Genomic DNA, 22,988 nt, shown 5'->3' on the forward strand with positions numbered 1-22,988 from the left:
TATAGCACAGGGTATTCTACTCGATCTATGGTGACCTAAACAGGAAGAAAATTTTAAAAAGAGTGGATATACGTATATATACAACTGATGCACTTTGCTGTACAGGAGAAACTAATACAACATTGTAAAGCAACTATACTTCAATTAAACAAAAATTTCTGTAAAATGAAAACATTTAATAAATATGATATTACCTGTCTGATATCCAAAAGAGATAAAAATATTCAGATACAAAAAGTTAATCAATTCCACAAGTACTTTTAACACCTTAATGGAAAGCTTACATGCATACAGTAAACAACTGTGCCCAATTAAAGAGCAGAATGCTCTATAGAGGGGTTTTGCATGAAAGCATTGGAGGCAGAGAAGTGGGCTCCAGCATTTTCCTGCAATGTACCTTAGTCAAATTACTTAATTCTTGAGGCCTAGGTTTCCTCATGGTTAAATGGAAAATAACAGTACCTCATGGGGTTGCTGAAAGGATTAAATGAAATACTGTTCTGCAAGCCTCAGTTTCCTCATCTGTAAAATGGGGACAATAATAGTACCTCATAGGGTTGCTGTGAGGATTAAATGAGATAATGCATATAAACACTTAGCACAGTGCTGGGCACATCGTAAGTACTCAATAAGTGATAGCTAATATTACTACTATTATAATTGTTATCAATGATTAAGTATTTAGTTAAGAGAATAATAATGAATTAACAGTCTGAAAATACAGGAGATTTTAATATACTGAACCACGGGATTAATACTGTTATAATCCTAATAATACAGATAAATTTTAAGATCTGGTAATTTTTTGTCAGACTGCAAATATTAGGTACTCAATTAGAACTTCCATAATCAATTACTGTGTTTTCTAGATGACAAATGTGTAACTAACTCCAAGTGAAAGTCATTATTCAGAATATACATACATAATGAAAACAAATGAATACAACCTGGCTCAAATATCTCATAACTCCACCCAAGAAATTTTTCTTGATTAATTAAAATAACTCAAGAGTGAATTGAAAAGGGCATCAGAAGATTTAGGTTCCTTTTCAAAGTCAGATTTGTTAAACATTGTAACAGTAAGTTATTAAATAAATGATAAGAGGAAAACTTCTACATCTTTTTAAAGTAGGAAAAATTATCACTCTACTCTTAATCATGTCCTCCAACCCCTTAAAATTTATCTCTATAAATTTTCTTTGGTTGAATATTCTCAAGGTCCCTTTGAATCAAGTAGAATGAACACACATTTACAAGTAAAAGAATGATATTCCCTAGCACGTTTCAAATCCAGAGGAAACAACGGGGAGCAAAAACCCACAAAATAAGAATAAAACAGACAAAACTCATTTCCTCATTAGCATAAGACATACTTTTATGGAAAATATCACAAACTTCATGTTGATTATTCTGAGTTTAAATGATGACATGCCACAGAAAATTATAAAGAAAGTAACTTATCTACCTTGTTCTGCTACCAGGGCCTTGAGCTCTCCCAACAAATACTTGATAGTTCTAACTTTTTCAGCACTCTGGTTCACGTTTTTTGCCTTCTGAACATCCTTTATTCTTGAATCTCGCAGAGGTATGTTTAAATCCTTTCCTTCACTTCTGACCTCACCAATGTGTTCATTAGTACATTTTTCTTCATTAGTAGCCAAGAAAGCTGACTGTAATCGGGTGGGGCTGCAGCGAGTGGGACTGTCAGGATGAGAACTCAATAGTTTCATGTATGTTTGGAAACACTTCAGTAAGTCTGGTTCCTCAGAAAGTCTTTTCGGTGAAACCCCATTAGCAAGACCCAGTTGCTGAAATGTTGGAGTAGCTGGTTTGCTAGTTTGGGACAGGTTACATGAAACTCCAAGACAGGTATTAAAGGAATTCCTCACAACATCATCAGTACAGTTCACAGAAATTGTTCTTCCTTGTGATGCAAACTGACTGTCACCATCAGTCTGAACTTCCTAAAGAAAGAAAAAAACAAGCTAAGACTTCAAAAATAATGAGCACTGACTTGTGGGAATTAACTACAATAAACTCAAACGAAAAATGTTAGAAGACGACATTTGCAGGATGGAGTTACAGATTACCAGTGAATAAGCCAATTTCCCCTTAGCTCATTATTCTGGATTTTTAAAGCTTAATTAGTTCACTCTGTAATATGGGAACATTAAAAAGCCATGACTAAAATAGATTGCTTGCAAATATCATAAATGGTTTAAAGGCATCAAAAATTAGTCTACTTTGGGACTAAAATAAACTTCCACTTTGGGAAATCACAGTGTAGAAAATAAGCTGAAAAGGCTTCTGCACAAACATATTTAGAGAAATGTTAACAGTAGTAAAAAATTTATTTAAATATCTAACCATAGGTGAGGAGTTACACAGACCATGGTATATCCATGGTCTGTGTAAGAACTTAGTAAAAATTTACAAAAGGTAAATCACAATTAAATGTTAAGTGAAAAAAAGCAGCATGTAAAACAATATAAAATTTAATTATGATGATATTTTTAAAACAAAGTTTACTTAACAAATTAAAACAAGAAAATGAAACCTACACAAAGAATTAAATGACTGCAACATGCTCTATCAATGTGTTAATAGCAATTGTGCTGGTGGTAGGCATAGGTGATTTTTTTTTTCCTAGTAATCTTTTTCCTTCCCCCTGCCCACCACTGTCCTTAATTAACAGGCAAACTTTTCTAATAAAAATAACTCAAAAAATAATTAGTCTTTACATCCTAGGGTATTAAGATACAATTAGCAAATTAAATTTTCTCTCAAGATGACAATTTCTAAAAGCAAATTATTACTTAATATAAACTGCACTCACAGAATGAACCACTGGAGGGCAGGGTGGCTGCCGAGGTAACTGGACTGGGATAGAGGTGGGTAAACCATAACTAGAAGGTGAAGATGTCTGACATTCTAAAAGGTAAAAGGGAGAAAAAGTCATTCACATCTCACACTGCTTTATACAATTACCAGGCAGCTTAATTAGAGCTTATATTCATGCTTTTTAAAACGTCATTCATACTAACCAGAACAAGACACAGTGTGGCAAGGTGCAGAAGGAATTCCATTAGGGTTGTTCTTTGAAGCTAGGTTATTCATCAGTGACATTTGAGTCTGGACATGTTCACAAAGAGCTTGGTATATCAAGGGTGAATACATTCCACAATGGTCTTGTAGTGACCAATTTTGCAGTATATCTGATGAGTCTCTTTCACTTCCAACAGAAGCATCATTAGGTATCTGTTTCTTATTATCTGAAGATACTAATATGTAAAAACGGAAAAAAAATTCTTGAAATATGGTTCTTCAAAAGCTTTACCAAAGGTATTAGAGGAAAAAAGGGCTCTCAGAAGTAACTTGATTCATCATATACTTTACAGACTGTGATCACCCCTAAAGAAAATCACCTCAAATTCTTTTTTAAAAGGAGGTAATGAATCAGGCTCTCCTCAAAATTAACTTACACTATGTCTTTAAAATCTCTATTAAATGCTACTCATAAAGCACCTGAGTTGGGAAAGGAGTCATTGGAAGGACTAATGCTGAAGCTGAAACTCCAATACTTTGGCCACCTGATAAGAACTGACTCATTGGAAGAACTGACTCATTGGAAAAGACCCTGATGCTGGGAAAGTTGAAGGCAGGAGGGAAAGGGGACGACAAAGGATGAGACGGCTGGATGGTATCACTAACTTGATGCACATGAATTTGAGGAAAGCTCTGGGAGTTGGTGATGCACAGGGAAGCCTGGTGTGCTACAGTCCATGGGCTGGCAAAGAGTCAGATACGACTGAGTGACTGAACTGAACTGAATGCTCATGAGAGGGAGAATGGAACAGAAAGACAGAATACCTTGTACAATTATGATGGTTTGATAATGATGATAATAATAACAATAATAAATAAAAGCTTTTAGAGTGAGAAAGTGAATTTAATCTACACATTGAACTCTCAAATAAGACCTTAACCTGACATTTAAAGTCTCAAAAGCCTAACCACAACATAATCTTCCAACCGTCTTTCCATCACCCTCAACTAAGAAATCTTTCAATTCAGTCAGACCAATTTAGACACCTACAAGCTTTTCTCACTTTCCTGTAATACTCATGATGAACCATTCCTTTCAATTCTATTCTACCTAACTCACCAAAGCTCATCTGAAGCCTTCTTTTTCCTATGATGCCTTTTCCAGTCATTTCAGTCTAGTGACTGCTCTTCACCATGCCAGAGTACATATTGTCTATACAAATCATATATCACTTGGATTCTGTACTATATTGTTTATCTTTCACTCTCTTGTCAGCCTGACTAAACTATAAGCTTCTTTAGGCAGGGCTATATCTCATACCTCATTATTTTCTCCTAGAGTTTTGTATTAACCTATGTACAGAGTAATTAATACATGAAGAATAACAGTTTTCTACCTAGGACTACTCTATAGATCACTATCAAAATCTGTTTCTTTGTCTAATAAGATTCTCTTCCCAAATTTTTTTAAAGATCATTAACAGAAATGAGAGTATTCTTGTTAGATCATAGGTGATCAGAGTACAAAACAAACTTAGAAAAATATATACTTTTTGGCAAAAGCTTACCAAAGCTAAACATATATTTTATGATATAGTAATTGTAATTCGGGGAATATACCTAACAGAAACGAGTATTATGTCCACTAAAAAATGTATACAAGAATGTTCACAACAGCTTTATTAGCAGTAGCCCCAAACTGAAAAACCAAACAGTCATGAATAGTAGAAATGGATGAATTGTAGTGTAGTCATATGATGGAATACTATATAGCAATTGAAAAGAACAAAGTACTGATATACTCTAACTACCTAGATGAAGTTAGCAGATATGATGCTGTGTGAGAGTCAGACACAAGACTACATAGTGTACAGCTGCATTTTCAAAGTGTACATGAAGTTCAAAGATAGTAAAACTATCCAATCAAGAAAGAAGTCAGAAAAGTGGTTATTCAAGGATGAGGAGACAGGTAATAATTAGAATACTGATGGATAGGAGCCTGGTAGGGTACTGAAATCGTTCTTTATTTTCAACTGGGTGGTCAACTACATGGATGTACACATATGCAAATATTTATTGAGATTTATACACTTGTTTTATTAAAGTTAATCCTTACTTAAAAAGTGAAAAGTTAAATTTTTTTAAATGGTATGGAATTCCCTAAATACACAATTTATTGAAAATAAAAACACTGCTAGAAGCATAAAACTTACAAGTAAAAACAAAATGTTAAAGGCAAATGAAATATTATAACCAATAAATATAGAAAACTACTACTAAATTACTATTTGACTATGAAAACGGTTGGAGACACTGGATGCATCTATTTTGACTTGGGTATTCTCTCCTTTGTGATAACCTATTGCTGTGAACATACTTCCCTGGCCTGCATATGAGCTCTACCAATTACTAGCTGAATAACTTTTGGAAAATTATTTAACCTCTCTTGAACTCTTCTTCCTCATCAGAAAAATGATGATAATAAGAGCATTACCTGTTTTATAACACTGTTGTGAAAATTAAATAGCACATGTAAAGTATCAGTTTCTAGCACATAGTAAGAACTCAGTAAATGTTACAGCCATTACCAAATGGCTCCAAAGTCTTAATACGGACAGATAAATATTTTATATTCATAGATCTTCCCAACTGATATCAATAATAAATCCCTAACCACTTCCCCTCTAAGGTGACATGCAATAAATTATACTTTACTCTCTGAATATATGAACTAAAACAAACTGGTTAATAAACATTTCTGTAAAAAAAAAAGAAAGAGTGGAAATGTTGTTGAGTCACTAAGTTGTGTCCAACTATTTGCAACCTCCTGATTGCAGCACACAGCACTCCTCTGTTCTCCACTATCTCCCAGAGTTTGCTCAAATTCATAGCCACTGAGTCGTCTAGCCATCTCATTCTCTGCTGACTCCTCCTTTTCCCTTCAATCTTTTCCAGCATCAGCTGACTCTTCCAATGAGTCAGCTCTTCACATTAGGAGGCCAAATAATTGGAGCTTCAGCATCAGTCCTTTCAATGAATACTGAGGGTTCATTTCCTTTAGTATTGACTGGTTTGAACTCCTTGCAGTCCAAAGGACTCTCAAGAGTCTTCTCCAACGCCACAATAAAAAAGCACCAATTCTTCAGCACTCAGCCTTCTTTATGGTCCAACTGTCACATCTGTACATGACTACTGGAAAGGCCTAGGTTTGACTATACAGATCTTTGTCAGCAAAGTGATGTCTCTACTTTTTAATATGCTGTCTAAGTTTGTCATAGCTTTCCTTCCAAGAAGCAAGTGTGTTTTAATTTCATGGCTGCAGTCATTGTCCACAGTGATTCTGGAGCTCAAGAAAATAAAATGTTACTATTTCCACATTTCCCCCTTCTACTTGCCATGAAATGATGGGATCAGATACCATGATCTTAGTTTTTATTTTTTAATGTTGAGTTTCAAGCCAGCTTTTCCACTCTCCTCTTTCACTCTCATAAAGATGCACTTTAGCCCTCTTTATTTTCTGCCATTAGAAAGTGAGATCTTTTCAGTTATGGCATGTGGGATCTAGTTACCTGACAAGGGATAGAACCTGGGTCCCCCTGCACTGGGAGTGTACAGTATTAGCCACTGGACCACCAAGGAAATCCTTAGTGGAAACACAATTTATAATAAATAAAAAGGAAAAGTTTTAACAGAAATAGTTTTAACTTTGAAATCTAAATATGATGAAAGCTGAGATCACATGCAGCCCATGGCCATCTAGCACATTGTTCTTCTTTTCCTCCTAATTCCTAGGTCTCTCTTCTGCTCTTGGGTTTCTTTTTTCCATAACATTTGTCTGGTTTGAGGAGTTCTCAGACTTTATACTCATAGGTCCCAAGCATTGGCACTCATTCACTTTCTTTTCAAGAGATGGCTTTCACAACCTCTGATTAAGTTAAGCTACAATATTTTGCCTTTGCCAGCAGATGCCATCACCCAACATAAATTAATAAACTTCAAGTACTTCTTAAAATTCAAAGCTTTAGAATTAACATGTCTTACTTAACTTCTCCATTAACTCAATCTGTGTGAAACTCTACTGATAATGTTGTACGTCTGTATTTAAGACACAAAAATCTTAAAGCAAATTATCCAAGACAAGTTAAAAACCGTAAGTGGATGTATAATTTTTAGATAATTCCTGCCACCCAAATATGGAATAAACACCTACTGCAGATAGGCATTGCTGGATGCCTATTATAATTTGAAATATGGAGAACACTTGGCCTTGATGGGGGCAATCAATGCTCAAAATATTCTGCCTGTAGTGGTTTATTTCTCCTAGATGAGGGCAGAAATATATATATGATACTGAAGGTAGGAGCATGTGCCCACAGCATTCAATACAGTTATCAAAGTGTAAGTAGCTGCTTATTAAAAAATGTTTTTTTCTTTTAAATGTCAGGTGCACTCTTGGGTAAGCTCTCAATGCATTTTTGGAACTGCCTTTCTGCCTCCTTCCTCTGAGTAAGCAACAGGGTGGGTGGGCATGACTCCAGAGACACCCAATGATTTAGCAGTTCCCAGGCAGAAAATACATAAGGAGCCCAAGCCCCAGAAGACAGTAATACAAAATAGTAAGTTAATGTATGTTTAAGTTAAAATGATATGTAGATACTAGTTAACATGCTATAATAAATTCCTAAAGTTCTAATTATGATTATCTCACTTGTGGAGAGATGAAAAAGGAAAGGAATGCAGTTTTGACTATTTTTTTTTTAAATGTTACATTGGTGAGTTGTCAGAAATTGTGCTTTTTAGATAAAGGGCATTTTTATTTATTTTATTAAAAAATATATTTTTAGCAACATCCAGTGGCATGTGGGATCTTAGTTCTCTGACCAGGCATCGAACTGTGCCCTCTGCATTGGGAGTATAGAGTCTTAACCACTGGACCACCAGGGAAGTCCCAGCTTTTGTGTATTTTAGGCACTGTGATTAACAGAGCAAAAACCTTGTATTGGCTAACAACTGTTAACCGCAAAAAAAGAAGAAAAAAAAAGATCCTTTCTAGACAGTGCTACAGTGATAAATCAAAGAAAGATGAAGTAATTTAACCAAAGGCAAAAAGGTTTCTGCTTCTGAAGAATAAACCTTAGTCAATGAGAACCACTTCTTCTACTGCAACCCTAAAGGAGATTGTCCTATGGGAAGTAGGTCCTTATTTCTGATGATGATAGTGTAGGGGAAAGGACAATAAGAATATTATATACTGATAACAGGCCACAACTGATGATCTGACTCTAATCCAAATAAGAATTTAATGCTAAGGACTAAGAATGCCTGATCTCTCTCATTTGCTTCACCAAACCCACCTTCTACCCATCTCCACTCTGCTCTGCTCTCTCTGGGATACTACTCTGTATGGATTACATTATTAAGAGACATTCCTTTATGGATCTCTTCTGCTTCTACATGTCTTGCTGAGTTTACCAAAGAAAAAGTAAGGCTTTGACCTAAGCTTTGTACCTGGGACATTTCTCAGGGCTATGAGGGGCATTAATAGTGAGCAACGTTGAGGGATAAGGTGATGTTTTTCCCTCGGTCAAGTATAGGCTTTCTAACTGTGTACCACCAAAGCAATGAATTCCCCAAGCTCAGTGTTCTTCAGCTGAAACTTAAACCTGCAGCATGTGCAGTTTCCCCCTGGGTCCATCGTATCATCCCACTGGCAGCTGGCAGTGAGGCAGAACCAATATGCTAATGTGCATGCTGCTAGCTGTGCTATGAGCATAGCACCTTTGTCTCTGATCCAAGAGTCTTGTGTCTCCTGTCAACATGCATGACATAGTAAGAATAATTCATTAGCTTATAAGAATGAAAATCAGATCCCTGACTAGATATACATCAACAGGGCTCCAGCTGGGTTCAATCCAATGGGAATTTTGGCATTATCAAAGAGAGGAAAAAGCATGCATTCAAGGTATTTCAAACTCCCTCTCTATGAGGCCACCTTGGGCTGACTTTGTCCCTTAAAGCTCACTGCTCCTCTCAAGGTGGCCTGCTCTACAGAACAATACTTCTAGCTGAATCCCAGTAACCTCTTCCTCACCTCATCCCTTAAGACCTAGGGATATTAACAGTTCTGTTCATGCTGTTAGCACTTGGCTAGCAGAATCTCTTGTGGTTTCCTTATACCCTAATGAGTTTGTAATGAGTTTCTTCATAAATAAAACCCCTATCTTAATTTGGGTGTTGCCATCTATTCTTTCTTGCTAGTCAATTCTAAAGGAAATCAACCCTGAATATTCATTGGAGGGGCTGATGCTGAAGCTCCAATACTTTGGCTACCTAATGCAAAGAGCCGATTTACTGGAAAAGACACTGATGCTGGGAAAGATCGAGGGCAGAAGAAGAGGGTGACAGAGGATGGGATGGTTGGATGGCATCACTGACTCAATGGAAATGAGTTTGAGTAAACTCTGGGAGATAGTGAAGGAAGGACAAGGAAGTCTGGAAGTCCATGAGGTCGCAGAGTCGGACATGACTTACTGACTGAAGAACAGATCTAAACTCTGTGGGAACTCTGAACAAATAGTTAAGTTAGGATCCAACAAGTTGCTACCATGGCACCATCGTTGACCATGTACTACCACTCCTTTGTCCATTGGTCCTCCAAAATAGGTCTCTGCTTTAAGAGTTAGACCGGGGGTGAGCACACTTTTTCTTAAAAGGCTGGAGAATAAACATATTATGCTTTAAACAGGCCAGATGGTCTCTTTCACAACTACTCAACTCTGCTCCTATAACACAAAAGTAACCATAGAAAATACATAAACAAAAATGAATTAGCATGACTGCGCTCTGATAAAGCTTCATTTACAAAATAACTAAACATTACAATAAAACAAAACTAGCTGTAGTATGCTCATCCTGGATTAGACCAATACTGTCCCACTGAAATATAATGTAAATCATATAAGCAATATTAAATTTTCCAAGCGCTACATTAAAAAAATTAAAATAGGTAACATTAATCACAATAATGTTTTACTCAAATCAATATACCCAAAATATTAAATTATAATGTGATTAACATTAATCACTGAGATATTTTATTTTTTTGCATTAAATATTCTAAGCATACTGTGTATTTTTACTATAAAGCACATCTCAATCTGGATAGTAAATTTTCATCAGAAATCCTTGATCTGTATTTAGATTTAATAAAATTTACAGTTGAAAAAAGTAGATTCATTTACCAAGTTATTTCAAACATAATTTAAAAGTTTTCTAATAACTAGGTCAAGTACCAGCTTTCAAATTTAAATTAATTAAAATTAAATAACATTTACAATTGACTTCCTTAGTTGTACCAGCCACACTTGGAATGCTCCGCAGTCACATGTGGCTTAAGACTGCCATCTTAAGTGGCGCAGGTCAAGACAATATAAGGTTAAACGCAACTGGCCTCCAAGATAGGTTAGGAAGTTGTTTTCTCGGCCTTGGTTCTGACTCAAGACGATCTGAATTCAGCCTCTTTGCCTGAATCCTGATCTCTAATACCCAGAACTAGTGCTGTATATGGCTCAAACCCCTTACCTAAGCTAAATCTTACTGTACTCTGCTGTACTAACATTTTTGGCCCACCTGAACTGTGAACTAGCTGGTTCCATTCTTGATGCTCTGAAATCCCATTGTGGACTTTTTCATCTCTATTTTGGGTTACCATGTTCTATAGGCCTCTCTGGAACAACATAATCAAAACTTGCTTATTCTAAACTGCTTACTGAATTATTTCACTTAAGTCAGCAAGTTAATTGTGAAGTGTAAAAGATCCTTGGCTACAGTCACTCTCAAACAGTGGCAGATTTTTTTTGCTTACATAACTACCCAACTTGGAATTTTACCTTCCTATTACCATATCTTCTAACTGTGCAGCTGAAAAAGTGAGCCATGAATCCTACTTAGAATATATGTATACACATATAGTATTTATAAACCAGTAAATATACGCAAGAAACCCAACCAATCTGTGAATATCATTCTGAGTTTGAACCTATTCTCCTACAAAACCTAACCTTTTTTTTTTTTCTACTTTTCTTCTTGGCAAAGTACTCAGCAATTAGAAACTGAATACAGAAAAAAAAAAAATCACAAGCACACACACACCCCTGTATAACCAATATTATTAAAATGTAAGCCCAACTGCATAACCCCAGTAATCTATCAAAACTCCCATAATTAAGTATCATATTTAAATAAATAAGAGAAAAAAATACTTACAAATTTCCTTCCGGACTACAGAAGGCACAGTATGTTTTTCATGTCCTTTCTTTTTGGATCTGTATCTTTTGCTTTGTACAGGTCTGGGGTTACATCTATTTTCTGAATATGTTATTTCTGAACCTATTAATGATTAAAACAAAAATTCATTAGCATTACAAGAACTACTTAATTGAGAAAAGGTGATCAGCAAAGAAGCATTTAAAAAAAAAAACCTGAATCTTCATTTCTCAAAATGTCCCGAAGCAAAGACGCACAGCCATCAAGCCCCTGTACAGTTTCAGTCTGTAAGGAGAAAGTCACATAGAAATTTGTGCATAAAATTTTAATGCAGGAAAAAAATTCTGTAATTTTAAAATTTCCTTATTTAGAAGCAATTTATTATTGGTAGAAGACATGTTTTAAAGCAAAAAGTCTTCATTCTTTGTCAGGACAATTAATACTTCACCTTTGAATTTTTATTTCCACTTCTTAGCTTTTACCTAAAAACTAATCAAACAGTATACACTGTATCTATTCAGTTTACTCTTACCTGACTTTCTGAATCAGAGTGAGTGGGATAGCCAGAATCTGCATTAAAACGGGGTATCTTTCTCAAATTGGTCCTAGAAAACAAGTTTGTTAATACATTTACATATAATACAAACATAATTACAAATAATATAATATTTTCCCAAAATACATTCTAAAAAGACACTTTCTTTCCAGCAAAGGTTGGATAAATTACAAATAATATAATATTTTCCCAAAATACATTCTAAAAAGACACTTTCTTTCCAGCAAAGGTTGGATAAGAAAGCTTGTCCAATCATGTAAAAGATGGATTTATGCAGGACTTTATGAAGGTTGTAAAGACTAAAATGATCAACATGGGTAGAGATATGAAAGGTTTCTCCCCAGAGTTTTGTGAAAGTGGAGACCCTCACTTAGTTCTCTGGGGTAGGAAAAATTTAGTCCAGCCCATAGACTTGAAAATCTCTTGAGAATTCCTGAAGTTGGACACTTTCTTAAGTACTTACCCTTTCTTTCCATTTGTTAATTTAGCAGGTCCAGTGTGCTTTCCTGAAGGTATTACCTATAATATAAAGCATTATATTATAGGAGATATACAAATATTTTTCTATCATATTCTCAGTATACTGTTTTGACAAAACCTAAAATGTTATTCACTGTTTCCTTTTGTTTCACTTGGTAAAACATACATAACATAAAATAAACCATTTTAAAGTATACAGCTCTGTGGCATTAAACACATTCACAGTTGTGCAACCATCACTACAGCCCATCTCCAGAAGTTTGTCATCTTCCCAAACTGAAATTCTGTACCCATTAATCATTAATCTCTAATCCTCTCCTCTCCTAAGTACCTGGTGTAACCACCCTTCTACTTTTGGTCTCACTGTTCTAGGAATCTCATAGAAATGGAACCAGATAGTATTTGTCCTTTTGTGACTGGCTTACTTTGCTTAGCACAGTATCTTCATAATATCCATGTTGTAGCAAGTGCAAAATTTCCTTCTTGTTAAGGCTGAATAATACTCCATTTTATATATGTACCATGTTATTAATTTTAATAAAATCCACTATTACAACTTAACTCATAAATTATTTTTTTCTATATAAAATGTCAAGCAAGCAACACATAGATTTGTTCCTTAAGTCTATGTAAGTTGAAGACTGAAGTTGAAATTTTACTTTAACCAGAAGTATCTACTATAGTAAGTATGGACTATACTCAATCCCTCAAAATATTCTACTTCCCCTAGGCCTTCAAAATACACGATAACTCAAGATATAGGGCAGAGTTCATAACTCTGATTCTATTTTTCCACATTCTTTAGAATGCCTGACAAGACTAACACATGAAAACTGTAATCATTTGCTTCTACACACAACCAATACATTGGGAGTTACACAAGAAACAAGTTAACTGTGCTTGCCTCTGGGGAGGGAAACTGAGAATCTAGGGGACAGAACAAGGGAGACTTTCCATGGTATACCTTTTTATATCTTAATACATCATTTAAAATAGTATCTATTCAAAATTTAAAAGACATGGTTAAATTTCCTATTCACTCCCCCATTTTACCCTTTAGGTGTAGTCACTGTTGGCGGTTACACTTAGGATTTTTCTTGACACGTTTATGTATTTCATCTCAAGATAACTTTGAGCAATTACTATTAAACTTTCTGGAATTATAAAGTGTCACTTCTCCTTAAGATAACTTAGCATATGAGGGAGTCATAAAGCAGCAGTGAGAACCAACATTGGCGGAAATAAGATGCCATGTAACACAACTCTATTAGACCCTGCATGACCCCCTCAGCGGCTTTCCTTTCACAGTATCTATGTTGGTGTCCTGTCCAGGACCATAATAAAAAGCCAAACCTTCATGCTAAGTCTAAAAACAACTACCACAATAATTATCTTTCAGAATTAAAAAAGGATACTGTCTAGATAAATGTATGGCATAATGGCATAATTGAAAGATTATATACAGCATTTCACCGAAACACACACACACACACACAAAATTAGGTCATATTACAAAAAAATCAGGTAAAGAAAATTAACTAGAATAAAGCACCCTGCAACAGTGTGATACTGGCAGATTCCCTTCAAATTTATTTTGTATTCTTTATTTTGAAATAATAGTACAAAGAACAGTATAATGCTACCAAGATTCCACAACTGCTGACATTTTACTACACCTGCCCTGTTCTCCCTTTCAAAAATGTATAGTATTACTTTTTGTCTGAACCATTTTAGATTATGTTACAGACATGATACTCCTTTATATTTAAATATTTATTCCTAAATATTTCCTAAGGACAAGGTCACTCTCTCAAAAAAACCAAAGTATAATTATCAAAATCAGGAAACTAACAATGAAACCATACTATAATCTAATCTACAGATCTTATTTACATTTTGCCAATTATCAAAATACTGTCCTTTACATTAAAAAAAAAAAAATTATGGCCTTTATCCCATAAATCCAGGATCACACGAAGCATTTTAAGTTGTCATATCTCTTTAGTCTCCTTTACTCTGGAACAGTTCCTAGAGGTGTCATTAATTGTCTTTTACAGCCTTGACATATTCAAAGAATATGAGCAGTTACTCTGGTAGAATGTCCCTCTGGTAAACATTTAGACTTGTCTGCTTCCTCTTGATGAGTTTCAGGTTGTGCTTTTTTGGCAGGAATACCATAAAAGGGATGTTGTATTTATCTCAGTACCGTATGAGCAGGCATATGTTAGTTTGTCCCATTACTAGGGATGTAAAGTTTGATTATTTAAGATGGTGCCTGCCAGATTTTTCAACAGGTTACTATTTTTACCTTTGTAAATATTAAGCATTTTGTTGGGAGATACTTGAAGATTATGCAGACATCCTATTTATCAAACTTTCAATCAATAGCATTCATTGAGGATTCTTGCCTTAATCATTTGTCAAATAGTGATTTTTCTAACTTACATCATTCATTCTAGATTTATTAGTTGGCATTCAACCTTAGTGAAGTACTTCAAAAGTACTTCTTTGTTTGCTAGTACGGACTCATTGATTCCTAGTTTATTTAAAGGGTTATGATGATTATCATTATTTATATCAATGCTCAAACTGTCCCAGATTCTGCCAATAGGAGTCTTTTCAAACCAGCCCCTGTATCATTTTAACAAGTCACTATTATTTTTGAGCCATTCCTTACGTAAAGATCTCCAGGTCCCCCCTCCCCTTTTTTCTCCCCTTTGTGGTAACATGAAATTTACCCTCAATAAATTTTAAGTGTACATCAATTGTTAACTGTAGTATGATGTTTATGGGATTCCCTGGTGGTTCAGATGGTGAAGTCTGCCCTCAGTGTGGGAGACCTGGGTTCCATCCCTGAATTGAGATCACCTGGAGAAGGAAATGGCAACCCACTCCAGTATTCTTGCCTGGAAAATCCCATGGATGGAGGAGCCTGGCAGGTTACATATCATGGGGTTGAAGAGTCAGACATGACTGAGTGACCTCACTTTCACATGTTTACAGCAGATCTCAGATCTATCTCATAAATAAAACAGAGCTTATTCACTGTACATAACTAAAACTTTACGCTCACTGAATAGCAGCTCTCCATTTCTCTCCCTCCAACCCCTGGCAACAACCACCCTACTTACTCTGTTTCTATGAGTCTGACTATTTTAGATACCTCATATAAGGGGAATGATGCAGATGACATAACCCTTACGGCAGAAAGTGAAGAAGAACTAAAGAGCCTCTTGATGAAAGTGAAAGAGAAGAGTGAAAAAGTTGGCTTAAAGCTCAACAATCAGAAAACTAAGATCATGGCATCCGGTCCCATCACTTCATGGCAAATAGATGGGGAAACAGTGGCTGACTTTATTTTTTTGGGCTCCAAAATCACTGCAGATGGTGGCAGCAGCCTTGAAATTAAGATGCTTATTCCTTGGAAGGAAAGTTATGACCAACCTAGACAGCATTTTAAAAAGCAGACATTACTTTGTCAGCAAAGGTCCGTCTAGTCAAGGCTTTGGTTTTTCCAGTAGTCATGTATGGATGTGAGAGTTAGAATATAAAGAAAGCTGTGTGCCGAAGAATTGATGCTTTTGAACTGTGGTGTTGGAGAAGACTCTTGAGAGTCCCTTGGACTGCAAGATCTAACCAGTCCATCCTAAAGGAGATCAGTCCTGCATGTTCATTGTAAGGACTGATGCTGAAGCTGAAACTCCAACTTTGGTCCCCTGACTCATTTGAAAAGACCCTGATGCTGGGAAAGATTGAGGAGAAGGGGACAACAGAGAATGAGATGGTTGGATGGCATCACTGACTCAATGGACATGGGTTTGGGTAGACTCCAGGAGTTGGTGATGGACAGGGAGGTCTGGCATGCTGCAGTTCATGGGGTTGCAAAGAGTCAGACATGACTGAGTGACTGAACTGAAGTGGCTTATTTCACTTAGCAAAGTATCCTCAAGATCCATTGATGCTGCATATAGCATGACTTCCTTCCTTCTTAAAGGCTGAGTAATATTCCATTGTGTATCCACTAATCCATCAATGGACACTTAGGTTGTTATCACATCTTAGCTATTGAGAATGTTATAACGAACATGTGAGTGCAAATATCTCTTAAGATCCTATTTTTAAATCTCCTGGATAAACAACCAAAATGAGAATGCTGGATCACATAACAATTCTACTTTTAATTTTAGAGGAAATTTCATGATTTTTCATAACAGCTGCACCCTGAAATCCCCATGAAGAGTGTACAAGGGTTAGAATTTCTCCATTTCCTCATCAACATTTATTATTTTCTGGATTGGTTTTGTTTTTATGATAGCCATCCCAATAGGTGTGAGGTGATATCTCGCTGTGGCTTCAATCTGCATTCCCCTGATTAGTGATATTGAGCATCTTTCCATATACTTGCTGACCATCTATATGTCTTCTTTGGAGAAATGCCTATTCAAGTCCCTTGCCTATGAATGCTACTGAATTGTAGGAGTTCCTTGTATATTATGATTATGAACCTTTTATCAGATATGCAGTTTTAAATATTTTTCCTCATTCCATAAGTTGACTTTTCAATGTTAATTGTGAAAAGCTGTGCAGCTTTTTACTTTGATATATCCAGGCCCCAACCCTAGAGTTGACCATTTCCCCAAAAAGTAGTGATTCCTTTTGGTGGACAACAGTATTTATTAATAGAAACCAAGATCTAGGCACTAGCTGTGCTCTTTGCTACTGAGGCTTCATATGGATTATTTAGTCATCATGACTAGACAGTTGCAATTTTGAGTCTTTTTTTTGTTTGTTTTAGCAATTTTGAGTCTTGTGTTTTTACTTTCAAATCTTTTTCCATATTAACAAGTTCAAAATTTTTTAACAGTTGTATACTATTTCCTTAAGTGGAAGTAATATAATGTACCCTTGATGTCCTTCATATTTTTCAGTTAAAATACAAATCTGAAATAAATCTTTTCATATACTGGAAATACCTTTTCATATTCAGGATTGAAAGCTTAACTATTTGATAAAAAGTTTTCATTGTTTAATGCCTTTAGTGCCCCCAGAGACAAACTGCAAAACCACTTTTCAAAACAAGTACCCCAAATGGCAATACATAAGAGAATGTTTGTTTTATCCCACATTTACTTCCACTAAGTATTAGCAATAAACTTTTTACTTTATTATTTGAGAAAAACATAAGTACCTCCTAGGAGCTGTATCTCCTACCAACAAGTGCAAGATAAAATTATAGTTGTGGAATAATTTAGTGTACAAAGCCTTTCATTTCCACTTAATCAACACCCTGTTAGTTATTATTTCTGTGAGGTAAGAACCTAAATTTCAGAAAGGTGGCTTGTTTAGAGTCATACACCTGAGAGCAGATGTTTAAATGGACTCCAGCACCAACTGTGTGGGTCTAAAGCCTGTCTGCCCTGCTAACCAGCTGTGTAACTATAGAGAAGTTATCTGAATTCTGCATCCCTCAACTTCCTCATCTATAAAATGAGGATTATTATCTACTTCCTATGCCTATTGTGAAGATTAAATGAGAATTGTATGTAAAAGCACATAGAATGGTACCTGTCACATAAGTGCTACCCAAATGTTAGCTGTGATTATCATCACTGACAGTAATAAACTGCTTTTAAAGGGACTACATTGTGTTGCACAATTTATGCCAAGTGTGAAATAGATGTTTTACCAGGTTCTCTCATTTAATCTCCTCAATTCTTTAAGGCAGGATATTACACCTACTTTATAGATAAGAAAAATAAATCTCTGAGAAGTAAAAAGTACTTTGCTTACTATCACTATGACAGTAGTGGCAGAACTGGAATCTGAATTGGTACGTGACATGACTACAAAAACTATGTTTTTACCCTTTGCTGACTGCACCAAGTGAATTCATTCAACATAAAAGAACAAACTATAAGGGTGGGACTGGTCTGGAAGCATTCAGGAAGAAAAGTCTTGAGCCAAGCCTTGGGCAAAAGTGTAGATTCACATTAATAGGGGAGACAGCATTAAAAGTGAATTGATAAATAAAGGAAGAGCAAAAATGAAAGGGTAAAGAAGGGTGGTATGGTTACACTTAAGGAGGCGAAAGATCACTTTAAGTAGAGGGTCTGTGTAAGGTTTGATTGATTCCTATTGGTTGACTGATTGATTACCTGAAAAGACAGAGATAAACTGCTTAGTAGCAGAGGAAGATGAGCAATGTCTCTAGCCTGGATTTTAGTAAGGGCGTAAAACGGGAGCTGAGGGCATCCAAACAATGTAAATGTTCACAGTGCCAGACAAGCCTTCTAGAAGTGGTACTTGAGCTGAAGAGACAGGAGATGAAAAACGGAGATTTCAGGGAGAGAAGGGTATTCCAGGCAGAACAAAAAGCAAAGGCACAAAAGCCAGAAAGAACACGGGCACTCAGGGCACTGTGGAAGAAATAGCTGAAGAGCGTTGGATATTCCTGGGATGGAGGTGGGGGCTGGTAGCGAATGCACTGGCCACGTCGAAAAATGGCTGTGTTGACAGGTCAAAGAACTGAGATTTTTCTCTTAGGGGAGAGGGGAAAAAAAGTTCCAGAGTTGGATTTTTAGCAGAGAATTGATGAGTGTGCATTTGAGACGGATAAGGCTAAATGCAGGGACACTAATTGGGAGACTTTTTTTTAAAAACTAGTAGTAAAATACCAGCAACTGTGATGGAAAACCAGCTAATAGCAGCACTTGTTGGAAAAGCTGGGAATCGGAGTTGATGCAACAACGTCGTGAGGCTCCGAGAGGTTAAGTCACGCAGCCAGCGGCTGAGGCTGAACTCGAACCCGGGGACCACACCAAAGCCAGCGCTTAGTTGGACCGCAACGATTAAAACAGACTCTATATCTACAGGCAGAACAACTGTGTTAGGGCGTTAAGATTCGGTACGCACACCCACCCTCCGCCTGGTCTCCTGTCGCAGCATTTTTTAACGCGGCAGCATTGTTTTTTATTGTTTTCAAAGGGGGCTTTCCACTTCTCCAGGCCCGAAGACTACCTCCGTCCCTCTCGACCCCCACAGTGGACGCCTCAGGTCCGCAGACCTCACCTGGCCCGGTCGAGATCCAGACCTGACCATCTCTCGCAGCTTCAGAAAAGTCCAAACGGAGTGAAGCAAAGCCGCAAGGTAAAAGGAATTAACCGCCGCCGACTCCCGGCCGCCCTCGGCCCGCCCCCCGAGCTTCCGCTTCCGGGAAGGAGCCCGCCGAATGCTGCGCCTCATAGTCCCGGGAGCGCAACCAGAACCTCTCTCCGACCCGGCGCCTTGGGTTTGCGCAATAGACCCCTCCCGGCCCCCGCTCGTCACACTCGGCTGCAGGGTGAGAGAAGTCCACAGAACGCGGCCGCGCGCTGCGGGACTGGGGCGGGGCGGGGCCGAGAGGGGCGGGGCGGAGAAAGGCGGGACGAGGAGCGGGAGCGCTGGGCCGACCAGAATCCACGATCACCTGGGAGACCTGAGCTTGCCGCCGCGAGGGCTTCCACTGGAGGGAGAGCCGTTGTCCTGCATCTGCTAGGGGAAGTGGCAACGGGGACCCGCCGAGACCAGAGGAAGGGACTACGGTAGAAGGCGAATAGGTTTCAGAAGGGATTGCACTGTCTCTGGATTTTGACCCTGTAGTTTTAGTTGATGTTTTGTATACCATTTTGAATGTTTTTGTTCTTGGTAATCAATAAACATCAATCCTCCGCCCTGTTTTTTTTCTTTGTGTGATTCTGATAGCAACTTAAGATTTTTTATTCTGTGGCCTAATAATCGTGCTCATTAGTTGCGATTTTAGTTTTACTTCCAGGCATAGTTGTTTCTTCAGTGGAGGTAATAATCATGTTAACAAAGAATAGCACAGTATTCTTACCATTGGCATGCTGCACGAATTTTAATGGAAATGTCTTTGTTTTTAAGGTATTGAGTTTGGGGTTAATGTTTTAAATAGAGCTGAAGAGAAATTAACCCAACTTATTTCATTTTAAAGTAAGAAAGAAAAAAGTCTATGCCTTATAAGCCCTAATTACAATTAAAATAACCCCAAAACTGAAATCTATGTACCAATATATTGCACACTTGTACTGAGTGATTTGGCAAAACCAGATATTTGATAAATTTAGCTTTGAATTAGATTAAAAAACTGAGGAGAACTCTCGGTTCCCTCTTCATCTATCCTATAAAGTGTTTAACATATTCGAAAGTTTTCAGTTTTTTCTTAGTTGATTTTTCAAAACTTATACTGATTTTTCCTAATTAATACAGGCTTATTTTAGGAAACACAGATAAAGAAATAAAACTCATGATCCCACTAAATTGGTACATTCCCTTCTAGACTTTTTCCAACTACATACTGACAGTCCCCATTTATGATGGTCCAGCTAAGGATTTTTCAGCTTTATGATGGTGTGAAAGCACTATGTGTTCAGTAGAAACTGTACTTTTAATTTTGGATTTTGATCTTTTCCCAGCCTAATTATATGAGGTAAGATACTCTCTCATGATGCTGGGCATCTTAGGGAGCCTCAGTTCCCAGCTAGCCACAAAGTGAGGACAGTGCACTGTGACTGAGCATGTTTGATGTAGCCTTGGTTAAGCTATGGGCTTCCCCGCGGTGGCTCAGCAGTAAGGAATCTGCCTGCAATGCAGGAGAAATCCTGTTTAATCCCCGGGTGAGGAAGATCCCCTGGAGGAGGAAATGGCAACCTACTCAGGTGTTCTTGCCTGGGAAATCCCATGGACTGAGGAAGCTGATGGGCTACAGTCCATGGGGTCACAAAGATGTTGGACAGGACTTACTGACTAAACAACCACCAACAATAATCCCATGGTAGCCAAGGAGCAAGTGAATAACATACAAATATATTACAGTTACAATACAATAGGATACATATTACTGAAACATGAGTGTTTTAATATCTCATCAACATTGTTTATTCACCTACAATTACAAAATGGCTGCCTGATGGTCATTTCCCTAATCTTTGGGATTTTATGCTTCTCCCGTCTATTTTTTTGTTTCATTGGGGTTTTTACCTCTTTACAAGTTTTTAAGATAATTCCTGATGCTTTTTTTTAATTAAAATTTTTTACTGTGGAAAAATAGACAAATCATAAAATTTGCCATCTGAACCAATATTAAGTGTACAATTCAGTAGTTGTAAATACATTGCAATATTGTGCACCCATCATCACCATACATCTCCAGAACTTTTCATCTTGTAAAACTAAAATATTATAGCCATCAAACAATGAATCCCCATTCACCCATCCTCCAGTCCTTGACAACCACTGTTCTACTTTATGTTTTTTACTACTCTTAAGTACCTCATATAAGTGGGATCACATGGTAATTGCCCTTTTGTGACTGGCATATTTTACGTGTCTTCAAGGTTTATCAATGTTGTAGCATGTATCAAAATTTCCTTTCTTTTTGAAGCTAAATAATATTCCATTGTAGGTATATGCCACATTTATCTATCCATCTATCTCTTGATGCACTCTTGGGTTGCTTCAAAATTTTAGCTATTGTGATAAATATTGTTGCTATAACCATGGGTGTACTAGTATCTTTCTCAGACTCTGATTTCAATTCTTTTGGGTATATACCCAGAACTACTGGATCATATGATAGTTCTATTTTTAAATTTTTTGACGAACCACCATACTCTTTTCCACAATGGCTGCACCATTTTACATTCCCATCAACAGTGCACAAGGGTTCCAATTTCTCCACGTTCTCCTCAACACTTGTTATTTTCTTTCTTTTGATGGTGGTGGTGGTGGTGGTTTAGTTGCTAAGTCGTGTCTGACTCTAGTGACCCCATGAACTGTAGCCTTCCGGGCCCCTCTGTCCATGGGATTCTCCAGGAAAGAGTACTGGAGTGGGTTGCCATTTCCTTTTCCAGGGGATCTTCCTGACCCAGGGATCGAACCAGGGTCTCCTGCATTGCAGGCAGATTCTTTAGCAACTGAGCTACGAGGCCATCCTAATTGGTGGGAGGTGGTATTTCACTGTAATTTTTATTTGAATTTCCCTAATGATTAATGGAGGAGGCCTTATAAGTAGCTGAGAAAAGAAGAGAAGGTAAAGGCAAAGAAGAAAAGGAAAGACATACCATTTGAATGCAAGGCTCCTAAGAATATCAAGGAGAGATAAGAAAGCCTCAGTGAACAATGCAAAGACATAGAGGAAAACAACAGAATGGGAAAGACTAGAGATCCCTTCAAGAAAATTAGAGATACCAAGGGAACTTTTCATGCAAAGATGGGCACAATAAAGGACAGAAATGGTATGGACCTAACAGAAGCAGAAGATATTAAGAAGAGGTGACAAGGATACTCAGAAGAACTATACAAAAAAGATCTTCATGACCCAGATAATCACGATGGTGTGATCACTCACCTGGAGCCAGACATCCTGGAATGGGAAGTCAAGTGGGCCTTAGGAAGCATCACTATGAACAAAGCTAGTGGAGGTGATGGAATTCCAGTTGAGCTATTTAAAGTCCTAAAAGATGATGCTGTGAAAGTGCTGCACTCAATATGCCAGCAAATTTGGAAAACTCAGCAGTGACCACAGGACTGGTAAAGGTCAGTTTTCATTCCAATCCCAAAGAAAGGCAATACCAAAGAATGTTCA

The 22,988-nt window shown here is 37.1% G+C and overlaps 1 protein-coding gene across 3 annotated transcripts in view; it reads right to left on the reverse strand.

The window, feature by feature from the left end:
* The window catches only part of CCDC14 (coiled-coil domain containing 14), a 40,227-nt gene extending 20,696 nt beyond the window's left edge, over window positions 1–19,531 (reverse strand). For 2 of the 3 annotated variants that reach the window (XM_065942526.1, XM_065942525.1), the window contains exons 1-8: window positions 19,415–19,531; window positions 12,330–12,385; window positions 11,843–11,915; window positions 11,526–11,595; window positions 11,311–11,433; window positions 3,045–3,281; window positions 2,837–2,931; window positions 1,466–1,964 (exon numbers count right to left, since the gene is read on the reverse strand). In XM_065942526.1, coding sequence (XP_065798598.1) covers window positions 1,466–1,964; window positions 2,837–2,931; window positions 3,045–3,281; window positions 11,311–11,433; window positions 11,526–11,595; window positions 11,843–11,915; window positions 12,330–12,385; window positions 19,415–19,444 — 1,183 coding nt within the window. In that variant the 5' untranslated portion in view covers window positions 19,445–19,531. Of the gene's footprint in view, window positions 1–1,465; window positions 1,965–2,836; window positions 2,932–3,044; window positions 3,282–11,310; window positions 11,434–11,525; window positions 11,596–11,842; window positions 11,916–12,329; window positions 12,386–19,020; window positions 19,103–19,414 lie in introns of those variants that run through there. The other variant, XM_065942528.1, reaches the window with a different exon arrangement.
* Between the last annotated feature and the right edge of the window lie 3,457 nt (window positions 19,532–22,988).

This window comes from Muntiacus reevesi, chromosome 8 (assembly GCF_963930625.1).
Source record: "Muntiacus reevesi chromosome 8, mMunRee1.1, whole genome shotgun sequence".
Classification (NCBI taxonomy): Eukaryota; Metazoa; Chordata; class Mammalia; order Artiodactyla; family Cervidae; genus Muntiacus; species Muntiacus reevesi.